The following is a 12,988-nucleotide window of genomic DNA, read 5'->3' as shown; positions in this document are numbered from 1 at the left end:
CTGCATGCCCTGTGTTTGTCAGTATTTTTTTACGGAAATAATTTAAAAAAATTCTTTCCCTGATATACATGACAAGCTGCCGGTCTCCAAGAAAGCTTTAAATTTCCAGGAGAATTGAAACATAAATATGCTATGGCATGGAACTATTTGAGAAATAAGTGGTCGAACCAGGCAGAACATAATAATTATTATGTACACTGTATACTGCAGTACTATAGGCACCGGCGGATTATGCTCGAAAAGGTGGCAGATTCTGCTCGAAAAGCAGTGAAATTGGCAGAACCATACAAACCTTATGGCGGGCAATTCCTCGAATTCTGCTCCATTTCTTTATCCACATACCAAACATGCATGAAACTTACCAGAAGAAGTACCGAATTCTGCCAATTTTTCTCAGCGGCCGGCATAATCATGATAATCCGCCGGTGCCTAAACTGCAGTGCCGCTGAGCCTATTTCAATGTTTGCCACGGCTTATCAGGGGTCCTACCTTCCAGAGCCATCAATCACTGATTTCAGGACAATTACTTTCTGAGCGGGGTTCGGTGACAGAACTCTAGTTACGATGTTAATTTATAATAAAATATACAGTTAATATCGCCGGCCCGGTGCATATTTCATATTCCATTATTTCATGGATTTCATTGACAGATGCGCTAAGCCCATGGATCCTTCCATGAGTGACATGCGAACTGTAACTATTGTTATTACTTATATGTCAAATTATCGTTGCTAGTCTACTCACTTACTGGTTGGATTCTTGCGGTGTTCCAGACTTCTCCTGCAAATCCAGTACTGACTACCTCTATCGATTACGTATGATCTCTCTGCCAGGTTTTGCTGTCACCTCGTCGGGTGCAAGCACCCTCTGACAGAGCCAACCAAGCAAGAATAGATACTCTAGTTTATTTTCTCTTCGGTCAGGTATTATAAACCAGGGCCTATACTATAATTGTAGGACGTCGTACAAACATTTGCTGTTGCGACTCCCTTCTCTTATCACACTGTGACAGTTTGGTTTGTTCTGCATCACACCATTTTCTCATCCATTACCGGTATATTTATGCGCATGCTCCCAGGTCCTCCTTGTTTGGATCAACGGGATCAGGGAGTCGTCAAGTAAATTTTAGTTATGGTGTTTGACGACCCCTTCGCGATCCCTGAGGCCGAAACGCTTTCCATTTCCTATATACGGTAGGCTACACTAGCGCGAGCGCTCGGTCGGCGGGCGCAGGCATGATTTGTACATCTGACATTAGGCTTGTGCAGGGCCTAGGCCAGGGCGAGAGGTGGCAGAGTTCGCAACAATGCGACAACAAGGCACAAAACAGGGATACTCTACGTTTCTCTTTCGATGTGGTTCTGGCTGGCGTCTGTTGGGAATGGTGTTCTGTTCGTAGTGTCGCAGAGCAGTGACGTTGAATACAGGATGACAGCGGAAAACGGACGGCAGCTCCGTTCGAGCCCACCTCCCGAACGACGCGGAACGGCCCAAACCATTTTGGTTGTAGCTTCCTCGATGGCTGTTGTCGGGCCTCTGGTGATATCAGAAAGTCTAAAGTAATAGACTAGGGCCAGGTCTCCCACCTTGAGACGGCTAGGATTCCTACCCCTGTCGGCATACAGGGCCTGGCGGGCTTGAGCCGCGACCTATCCTGCGCTTTCTTAAAGGGGAAGTATACCCTAAAATCAAATTTTCACCAGTTGTAGTCTTCTGGGTGCTGAGTCGAATGGTCGTGGTCCGAGGAAGCTGCGACGCTCCCTTCCTACTTGAATCCCAATCGAACTCGCGCACTTCCACCGAAACTGGGTGACTGCGCCCTACTAGATGGGGATTTGTATGCAAAATGTCACTAAAAGCGCCATTTCGTTCTTATAAAAGCACGGATGACCGCGATTGGCCCATATGTTGTAGTCTTTTGGACGCTGAGTCGACTGGTTTTGGTCCGAAAAGGCTGCGATGCAGCGTTCCTCCTTTATTCCCAATCGAACATGGTTGAACAAGCGGTCACGTGCTCCTGGGTGCCCAAATCACCTGGTCACCGCGCCAGCAGGCGACAACTTTCACACCAAGGTTCAACTCGAGTTCAACTCGAGTGACAGGACTGCACCCAAAAAAGGTCAAACAGGCTAGTAAGTTGTACCCTGCAGGCACGGTGACCAGGTGACTGGTGTACGCAGGAGCACGTGACCGCTTGTTCAACCATGTTCGATTGGGAATAAAGGAGGAACGCTGCATCGCAGCCTTTTCGGACCAAAACCAGTCGACTCAGCGTCCAAAAGACTACAACATATGGGCCAATCGCGGTCATCCGTGCTTTTATAAGAACGATATGGCGCTTTTAGTGACATTTTGCATACAAATCCCCATCTAGTAGGGCGCAGTCACCCAGTTTCGGTGGAAGTGCGCGAGTTCGATTGGGATTCAAGTAGGAAGGGAGCGTCTCAGCTTCCTCGGACCAAGACCATTCGACTCAGCACCCCGAAGACTACAACTGGTGAAAATTTGATTTTAGGGTATACTTCCCCTTTAAGCGCATCAGATCTGGCTTGGATCCAGTCTGGCCTAGTTCTCCGCGCTCCCGTTCCCAGAATGAAGTCTGCGGGCACCTTCTCCATAATTCAAAAAAGGGAGAATTACCAGTGGATGCTTGCTGGGAATTGTTGATGGCATACTCACATATGGGTGATAGTGCGGCCCAATTATCTTGCTTGTGGTTAACAAAACACCTGAGAATATCTGCAATTAATCTGTTCATTCGCTCTGTCTGTCCATCTGTTTGAGGGTGATTAGCCGTGGAAAATGACAACTTAGTACCGAGCAAACGAAACGCTTCCTGGAAGAACTGGGCCGTAAATCGTGGGTCACGGTCACACACTATAGTTCTCTCTCACACCTCACATTTGCAACAGCAAAACCACAGTGCAGGGTCGGCTGCGGACAGCCACATTGCCTTGTTTCAAGGGGAAAACAGAGTTGCCAGAATTCGAGGCAAAATGATACAGCAACAGTTAGTGCAGAATGACCATCCAGATAAAAATAAATAAAATAATAAGCAAATAGAACTTATAAAATCAGCAGTGCAGAAAGATACAGCAAGGAAACCACCGCATTCACAATCAGAGCAATTATATATATACAGAGGGTGGGTGGGCGGGCCCTTGATGAGCAAGACAAAAAGAAGGACAATCTTTTTGCGCAAGCGCTGTTTCACAGCACTCGCTCAACAACGATTACGTCACTACAGTGACGTCAACCTGCACTGCGTGCCACAACAAAAAATAATACAACAAGCTTCGCAAATTTCGAAGTAATAATTAGTTCGAGAGAACATTGCTTCTCGTTTCTTTCGAATTCTCAGCCAACGAGAAGCGTACACAAGAGCTAAGACCGTGAAGACGAAAAACATGCTGAATATACAAATTGGCACTGCCTTCGGCATCTATGCTTGCCGTTGTGGGTACTAGGTGAACACATTTTGTGAGTCTATCTACAAAATTAATGTGTAAATTGCATCATGACCTTCGGGTGACTTGGGTAAACCCATAATGAAGTCCATGGTAATATGGTCCCAGGGTTGCTCGGGCACAGGAAGTGACTGGAGAAACCCAGACCTTAATTGAGCACCCTTAGTGCGCTGACAGACATCACACGATTTAACAAATTTCTTAACATCCAGCCCCATGCGCGGCCAATAGAAGTGACGAGCGAGCTGGAAATACGTTCTGTCTCTGTCGGGATGACCTGCGGCAATGCAGTCATGGTGCTCCTGCAAGAGTTGTAGTCGAAGTGCGCATTTGGGAACGCATAACCTGTTACTGGGGGAAGATCGCAAGTAAAGATGATGGGCGTCACCATCCCAGAGGTATGCCTGGTGAACGTTGTCACTCGGAGAACGACGCATCTTCTGGATGATAGGCCATAACTCTGCATCGTGTTGATATGCTTCTGCTACCGTCTTCGAGAACTGATCATCAATTGCCAGAGCAAACTCAAGAGCTTTACACTGTGCAGCAGTCAGTTCTGTTTGAACTACTGAGATCTCACCCGGCTGAAGGTCAGGACGACGAGACAAGGCATCAGCAGCCGCATTGTCCCTTCCAGGTTTATGATGGACCGTAAAGTCGAGATCCGCCAGTAACTCTACCCAACGGGCCTCCCTTTTGGTGAGGGTAGGTTTGGTTCTCAGGTGTACAACGGCCATGTTATCCGTGAACACATCGAAATGCCCAAAGAGGTACACTCGCCAACACTTCAGGGTTTGGACTAGAGCGAGGGTTTCTCTTTCTCCGGCTGTGTAGTTGCGCTCGGCGGAGGACAGTCTCCAGCTAGCATAAGCGACTGGATGCCAGAGATTTCCTGGTTCGCCTTGCTGCAGGAGCACTCCAGCAATGGCGAAATCGCTAGCGTCGGTTTCTACTCTGAATGGCTTTTTAACATCAGCAAGTCGCAATACGGGTGCACTCAGTAAGGCCTTCCGCAGCTTCTCAAATGCAGACTGACGTGCGCTGTTCCACTCAAAACGCGAGTGTTTCCCTGTGATTTCCTCCAAAGGTCTCGAAATCATGGAATAGTGATCAATGAACCGTCTGAAATACTTCGCGAAACCCAAGAACTGTCTCACTTCCTTTATAGAGGACGGCGCAGGCCACTCCTTAACCGCAGCAATTTTGTTTGGGTCGGGAGAGATAGATAAACCACTCAGCTTGTGGCCTAGGAAGATGGCATCCCGCAACCCAAATTCACACTTTGAGGGTTTGCAGAATAACTTGTTGGCTCTCAAGGTTTCCAAAACAGTGCTGACATGCCTCAAATGCTCGCTCCATGTTTTACTGAAGATAAGGATATCATCAAGGAATACGACCACGAAATCGCGTAAATAGGGCTGCAGTATTGAATTCATAAAGGCCTGGAATGTGGCAGGCGCATTGGTTAGACCAAATCCCATTACCCGAAACTGGAAATGTCCAAAGGGGGTATTAATTGCTGTTTTGGGTACATCTTTTTCACAAATTCTGATTTGTTTGTATCCCGAACGGAGGTCTAATTTCGTGAAGTAGCGAGCCCCTTGGACGGTGTCGAACAGATCGTCAATGTTCGGAAGGCAGGCTTTGTTTTTAATAGTGATCTTGTTTAGATCCCGCCAGTCACAAACGATTCGTAATGATCCATCGGCCTTCTTAACAAAGAACACCGGGGCTCCGTACGGGGACTTACTAGGCCCAATGAATCCTTTACCCAGGAGGGCTGTCAGCTGCTTGTGTAGTTCATCCATCTCGGGCTTGGATAGTCGGTACGCTGCCTTGGATGGTGGCGTTGAGTTTTGTTCGACCTCAATCTCGTGGTCCACCGACCTTTCTGGGGGAAGCTGTGAGGGGGAAGCTGTGAAGGGAGGTCATCGGGGAACACGTCCAAGAATCTGTGCAGCAGCTCATCGACGTCACGCTGCTTGTCCGGAGGTACCTCCTTCCGAGGCCCATGTGACGAACTGTCGTCGGGGGAAGATAGCCAAGCCAGGTAACCCTCTGCGCCTTGCCGTAGCGCACGTCGCGCTTGTTTGCCAGAGATGAACATCAGCTCCGAGGGAACAGCAGCGTCGCCTGTGGGTTCACCCGCGATTAGGGATTCGGCACCCAGTTTGACCTCGTTGGTGCGGTAGTTGATAGCTGGGTTATTCCGGGTCAGCCAGGGTTCTCCCAGGATCACATCGTATCGATCAAGGGGAAAGACCGTCAGGCGCTGGTCATCGCCATAGCCTCCTACGGCCAAGCGAGCGTGGGTGGTCTCTAGCGGCCGCGAACTGGTTGATCCGTCCGCCAAGGCCACCTTTAGAACCTCCTCCACGATCTTCGTTTTCATCTTTTGTTTTCTTGCGAATCGTTCCGAGATAAAATCGTGTGTTGACCCTCAGTCGATTAACACTGTCGCTCGGTGGCCGTTCACCTTTCCGTTCACAACAAGGAGATCGTGGTCCCGCGCGTGCGAATCCAGGGCAATGTTGCTGACGTAGCTCCGCACGCACTGTGCATGTGGGCCTTGAGACTCCATGGTGTCGTCGCCGTCATCAGTCTCCACGTCGTCTGTCTCCAGGCAACTAAACCTGTTGGTGACTGGCACGGTGACCTTGGGTGCTCTCTCACACGCCAGTAATTGCACCCCTCTTTTTACTGGCGTCCAGCGTTTGGGTTCGAGTCACATTGACGTGCCAGATGACCAGGTCGGTGGCATATGTAGCATCGTCGTTCCGTTTCCTCGCGATTGGAACGGGGACCAGGAACCGACAGTGGACGACGTACCGGGTTCCCCTGCTGCTGTCGTACCGTAATGAAGGGCATCACTTGCGATACGGCGAGCGCTGCTTCTGTCGCCTTCTGCAGGGTTGTAGATGCTCCTTCATGACTTCACACCTGAGCTCCGGGGCCAGGCCCCTGACAAATAGTACTGCGCGAGAGTGGCCATCCAGGTCAGTGATTAAAAAACTGAGCCGCGAGAATTCTGCGATGTAGTCTCCTTAGGCGCCGGTCACACATGCATGGCGCTTTTGCGACACCACCAAAGCTGCACCACAAAAGTTGGGATATCCCCGGATCACCATGGATACTGCGCCTGGCGCCACTGGCGCCACGGCGACAATCTCAAAAGCGCCACAACCAAAAAATTGGTGGCGAAACACAAAAGCGGTAGTGCAACTTTTGCGGCGTTGTCGTTGTTGGATCTCTTGGATCTTGGAAAAATTAGTTTTTCATCTCTCGTCATGAAGTGGACTGCTGACCAAGAGCAACTGCTCCTCTCCCTCTATTTCGAGGTCAACCATCCGACATGGGACTCGACTCAGGCGTCCACCGATGCTCAAGGAGCTTCCGCAAGATTCAAACGAAGAGAAATTGAACAACATGAATATTGAGGCAATCTCCATAGCTCTCCGCAGTCGCTGGTCACGACGTAGTCGGCGATTCTGGGCGTTTCTGCGATCCATACCAGCGCAGGAAAGGAATTTTGAGGCTACAGTCTTTTTCAGAGAAAAGTTTTACGACACCTGTGGAGACCCGTGAAGCTGCGTGCGTACCAAAGCCTTTGCATGTGTGACCGCCAGCAGAAAAGAGCCGCAAAAGCGCCCACTGCCAGCGTGTTGGAGGCAGCCGCAAAAGCGGTGTCGCCGCCTGCATGTGTGACCGGCGCCTAAGGCTGGGAGAGGGAGAACAAACTCCACCGAGCTCTCTCTTGGTCGTACTTCACACCGTAAGCCGCCTCTAATGCCTTCTTCAAGGATGCTCGCGGCTGAAGCTCCTTGGAGTGACGTTTGATGCCCATCTAACATACTCGGAGCATCTTCGAGGAACTGCAGTGCGTGCCACACAGCGAATTGGTTTCTTCCGGAAGGCGTGCCATGTCCTGGACCCACCGGGCCGGGCCACAGCATACCGGGGTTCATTCGGCCTCTAATGGAGTACTGTCCACTTGTATGGATGGGAGCTGCGGCTACCCATCTCTCACAGCTGGACCGAGTCCAGCATCGTGCCCTCACCCTGATTGGGACAGGGGCTGCAATGGACACTCTGTCCCTGCGGCGCCGTGTGGCCGGCCTCACAACTCTGTACAAGCTCCATTACATCGCAAGCCCGCCAGCTCTTGCAGCGACACGCCCAGCCAGAGCCATCGCACCCGCCATCGCGCCTGCCACACGTCGCCGCTCGGCAGCCAACCTTGCGCACGAGCTTCAACTCCAGACAGCCCTACCTGCCAGATCGTGCAATGTTGCGCTGCGCTCTTTCCCGGAGTGCCTCATCGAAGCCTGGAATGAACTGCCAGCCACTCTCCTCCGCGATGTACCGTCTGCCAAAGGGATGCAGCAGTTCAAGGTTCAGACCTACCGCTACCTGAAACGGTCGGGTTGGTCATTGGCCACGGACATCGCCCCCTAGGCTACTGCCTGTACGACCCTGTTCATGTTCTCGGAGCACTCCCTTCTCATCAAACTCCCAATCCATCTGTCTTTATCTCTCTCTAACTCTCCTCTAATCTTTCGTCAAATCTGCACGGCAATCAGCCTCTACTTTCGCCTCAGCATCATGATCTTGATACTGCTATATTTGTACTTGTTTGCGTACTTGTTTGCACTCATATCTTGGAATAACAAGTTTCCTGGTTTCCTACCCCCCCCCTCCTCTCTTTCCTACCCTTAGAGTTCTTGCTCTCCTGCTCCCCTCCCCGCCCTTCCACTCCCCATTTTGTTTCCTTTGGTGCACATGTGCAGCTGTGATGCCGAGACCCTTGGTCGGCTGAGCTTCACAGGTCCCACCCACTCCGTCCTGCTGGATATGTACCATTGTGTCGAGTTCTTCTCCTCATTTTAGTTCATCATGCAGTGAGTGTTCAATAGTAAAAAAAAAGGACGACCAGTCTGGGTATGCAGCGCCGGCTTCCAGGGAAGTCATCAACCACAGACGCGGATTTCCAGCGATATAACTGGCTGCAAACTCAGCTTCACGTTTTGGATCCGCGAAGCGCCACGAAGCCAAGGCCAACTCGACGGCAAATGCCCATTCCCGAAACGTGGTGGGATCTCCGGTGAACACGGGCGGCTCCCTGACGTGTGGGCGATCACGCGGTGCAGGCTGGGAAGCTGAAGCACGAGACTCAGGAACGCACTGGGGTGACGACTGAGTAGAGGGTAGAGCTTCCTTCCGGAGACGGTTGACGATCCAGATGCTGACGACGATAGAGCTGATAGCCGAGGCCAGAACTAGGCCCACGAACGACCACAGGGGATGGAGATCCATCCTCTTGCTACCAATGTAATAGTTCTTCATTGAGCGAAGGAAGAAGAGAGCGTTTATTACTCAATATACTGGTTATGTATATGAGAGTAGGTGTGACACAAGGTGATAAGGTGTGAGTGGTGAAAGTAGGTGTAAAACTGTTACAATAAGAATGATGGCAAAGTGTCAATAATCATTTTGTTGTGGATGTACCTATGTACCTATGACTGTACTTCTTGAAGAGCGGAAAACATGATGTGTACATGTACAGTTTTGTCGACAATTAAAATAATGTTCCTTATGGCAGGGCCAGGCAGGCACTTCCTCACTGTATTCAGTCTCTTCGTCTTCTCTGTTTTACGTACGGTATTCCCTTTCACTCTCACCTGCTTTTTTTTAATGCTGATAATGAGGACCCCTCGACAGGCCGTCCAGCCTCTGGGAATCCAGAAATACACAAATACAGTAGAATCTGTGACTAACGACCACCCCTTGGGGCCAGAGAAAGCGGTCTTTAGTGGCAGGTGGTCCTTAGTTAGAGGTTTGCACCGCACAACCATCATAATATGAATGTGAGACCGTCCGTGCCTGGCGAAGTGGTCTGTAGTACCAGGCTAGTCGCTAGTCACGGTGGTCTTTAGTTACAGGTTTTACTGTAATTACAATTAAAATTACTGAGACGTCCAACGACCTGACACTTGCAGCTTCAACACATCTACAAAGCGCAAACCAACAACCTTCCAACTTGGAAGGCTCAGCGTCATAACTCGTAACATTGTGGTGCTTTCTCTAAGACGGCTCACCACCCGATTATACCAAGAGGGTTATGTACTCTTGATTACACTAATTTCTAACAAGAGTATAATTTTACCCTCCTAACTCCCCCTCTTCCATACTCTTGCCAGTATGCTATCGTTTTCTCAATGAATATTATCAAGAGTACATAAACGTTTATGTACTCTCGATATTATGTACAACTTCTTTGGAGACGAAAAGCTACAACAACAAAAAAAGTACAAGTAATTAGCACTTGGCGGATAATGCCGGCGCGGCAGGAGAATGGGCAGAATTTGGTATTTTTTCTGGTATATTTCATGCATGTTTGGTATGTTGATACAGAAATGGAGCAGAATTCAAGGAAGTGCCTGCCATAAAGTTTGTATGGTTCTGCCAATTTCTCTGCTTTTTGGCAGAATCTGCCAAATTTTCGAACATCATCCGCCAATGTCTAGTCTGCTCCTATTTCCAAACTCGCCATGTTACCTCACAAGAAATACCCTATGTTTGTGGCAGCCTGAGGGAAAGTTGAAACAGACCCGCACTGATTGCATCAAAAGGTTTCGCATGTGCGTGAGCTGGACCCTTCGATTCGAAACAGGAGTGCACTACAAAGCTCGCTACGCCAACTTCGCATGCACTTTTCTCGAACGTAGAATGCGCGAGACCCTGTGCAGAAGACGAGTTTAGGCCACCCTTTGTTAATTCATTGTTTAACGTCCTTTTTTCGCGAAAAGGTACGCGGGAGGGCGAAAAAAAAACAAAAGCCCATTCCAAAAACTGGAAACCCCAATCAAACATTTTGACCAGTAAAGCATGTGATTATACAATATTTCTGGGTCTAACGGCACTTGCAGGCATAGAACAACACTCTTTGATGGTACATTGGAGCACATGCCTGATGAATCCAACAAAACAGGTACATAGCATGGAGTTAGCATGTCATGAATTCATTACATCTGGATTTTTACTAGGACACACACCGTACGATATTTAAAAGCCAACAAAAAAAGAAAAAGAACACAAGACAAAGGCATGCCCGGGAGGCAAGATTATAAGTTTAAGGTCATGATCGGCACACTGTGAAACTACACAATCATGTATTTACAACTTCGCATATTATTGGTACTACTAATTTCTTGTTTTTTTTTCCCGGTCGGAGGCAAAAAGGTACGCGGGCGCGGACGTTAAACAACGAAAAAAGAAAGGGTGGCCTTAGAAATAAGGGCGAGCCACCTTACCGGTACATTGTACCAAGAGTATTATTATTTGTAAGAAATGGTTTGCTCCCCACACCGGAGCTCGCGTGTTTGTGCCTGGAGAGCACTATATACATGTAAGTGGTGCTCTTCAGGCACAATCTTCCTCAGCCTACTCAAGCTCAACTGATGAGGGGTGAATTCCCCGAAACACTGTGTATTGAGCAGGGAGTGGTGCTTTCTTGCAGGTTTGCCGAGTCGAAGGTTCGATGGACTTCTCGTGTGCTCTGGATGGCAGTCGTGAGTCAGTCAAGTGTCAAGTAAAGTCGGCGGAATAGCGCGAGCTCCGGTGTGGGGAGCAAACCATTTCTTACAAATCATCGCCGAAGTCGCAACCACTACTTCGTAGTATTATTATTATAATTATTATTCAGACTTCTCCCGTTTGTCTCTTTCCCTCAAACCAGTTAATATTATTATTATTATTATTATTTTATTTATTTTACTAGTACATAACCGTTATGTATACGTATTCTTGGTTGTACATTGTAGTTTGGTTGGGCTTTTGTTTAATACAAGTGTCAAGTATTGCTATTGACGTAGCAAATACATAAATTCCCAAGCAATGGCCCTGCAACTGGACTAGGCTCCGGCGGATTATGCTCGCGGGATCATGGAATTATGCTTTCATGGATTCTCGCAATATGCTCGCAAAATCCTCATATTATGCTTTGGCACGCGGGGATACATATTCACTTTGTTGTACTTATGGAGCCTCAAAGCTCGGAAAATTGTGCCTTTCCGTACTTGCAAGTGGCCATAAGTACAACGTAATGCATGAGTATCCCCATACCAAGGTATCCATGCATGCTAGAGATCAACATGGAAAAGAGAAAACATTACTTCTTCTATTGTTTAGTTGACTTCTTTCGTAAAACGAGTTTTTCATTGCCAAATTAGTGTGAGTTACCTTTGAAAATTATCATGTTCAGGAACTGTGTTCGTAATCGTCATACTCGTCCAACCGATGTTACCCTCACCCTTCGAGTAACCAGCTCATCTCTCCCGTAGCTCCACCACTCCTTCCAACATGACCGAACATCAACTACATATATACCTTAATTTTTTTAATTATTAGAGCAATATCCATAGCCTGCACAGTCATGGCTGCCAAAATCGAGAGGTCATAATAATTATGACTTCGTAACATGCATAAATGTAGACTCTACAATTGAAGGGTCGGTTGGATTTTTCATGGGCCATCAAGGGATTGTGTGAACTTATGACCCGTGTGTGATGTGGCGATGTGGAGATGCTGTGCGTCGGAGGGGGGGGGTTGTCTCTTGCGTTTTGGTTTTGTGTTTGTCGCAGTACCCTATTGTTAGTTCTGTTGTTGGACGTGCTGTTCGCTGTGTAGTTACTGTCTCAGCATTTCTATCGACTGTTGTGAGCCATTGCCGAGCCACCGCGCTCTCAGCAGAGACTTCTGTGTGTGTGTGCGTGTGTGTGTGTGTGTGTTGTTGTGAGAGTGGACCACAAAAATGTACAAAATAATTTACTTCTGAGAAAGCCTCTTGTACGGGAAAATGACACAATGAATGCAATGTTCGAAAATGTAACGAAAACAAATAATACACAAGAAGAAAAGAGTACCAAAGAGCTACAAGTTACACTATCACATCCACTAACACCACCAGTTACTTTACAATCAGCTCATGCGATAACATTGCACGACACTGTCCAACGGTACTGACGTTCTACACCTATGGATTTTATAGCGTAACTTGTACAGTGTAGCTCTTTGGTCCTCTTTTCTTCTTATAAATTAATCCTTGGCTCTCCTCCCGAGTCAAATAATACACAATGCAACCTGAATTGATCATGCTGAACCTCGATACATAGAGCACAAGAACTGCGCAATAGACACAAGTGGGCAATTTGGATGATGAGAACTAACAAGTCCGGAATCACACAGTAAAATACCTCTGCAACAAAACAAACAAAAGATGCAAAAAATGACAGGCCAACATCAAAGATTACCAGAAAATTCCTTCTACCATTGCCAGCGGACGCAAGGCGTTGATGGGCCTATGATATGCTGATCTTGCTCCTCTCGTCTTCGTATGACGTGCTTCAGAACGTGTACTGCTGACTGGTTGCCTTTGTTATAATACATGACATTGTATTATTAATGTAAAGAAAAAGGGAGAAGAAAACACATGAGAACGAGTTATGCAGCAACTATCCACGACT

The 12,988-nt window shown here is 48.0% G+C and overlaps 1 protein-coding gene across 1 annotated transcript; it reads right to left on the bottom strand.

Annotated features, from left to right (window-relative positions):
• Positions 1 to 5,250: 5,250 nt before the first annotated feature.
• Positions 5,251 to 5,859, bottom strand: LOC135816822 (uncharacterized). The gene has a single exon (XM_065329923.1). It carries the CDS (start codon positions 5,857 to 5,859, stop codon positions 5,251 to 5,253), a length of 609 nt encoding a protein of 202 aa, XP_065185995.1.
• Positions 5,860 to 12,988: the final 7,129 nt, after the last annotated feature.

Source organism: Sycon ciliatum, chromosome 5, assembly GCF_964019385.1.
Source record: "Sycon ciliatum chromosome 5, ocSycCili1.1, whole genome shotgun sequence".
Taxonomy (NCBI): Eukaryota; Metazoa; Porifera; class Calcarea; order Leucosolenida; family Sycettidae; genus Sycon; species Sycon ciliatum.
The sequence above is the reverse complement of the archived record's forward strand: the minus strand, read 5'-3'. Positions and strand labels throughout refer to the sequence as shown.

What these genes read in the sequence shown, in the direction of transcription:
- LOC135816822 (XM_065329923.1), bottom strand. Translation starts at nt 5,859, where the DNA reads ATGAAAACGAAGATCGTGGAGGAGGTTCTAAAGGTGGCCTTGGCGGAC.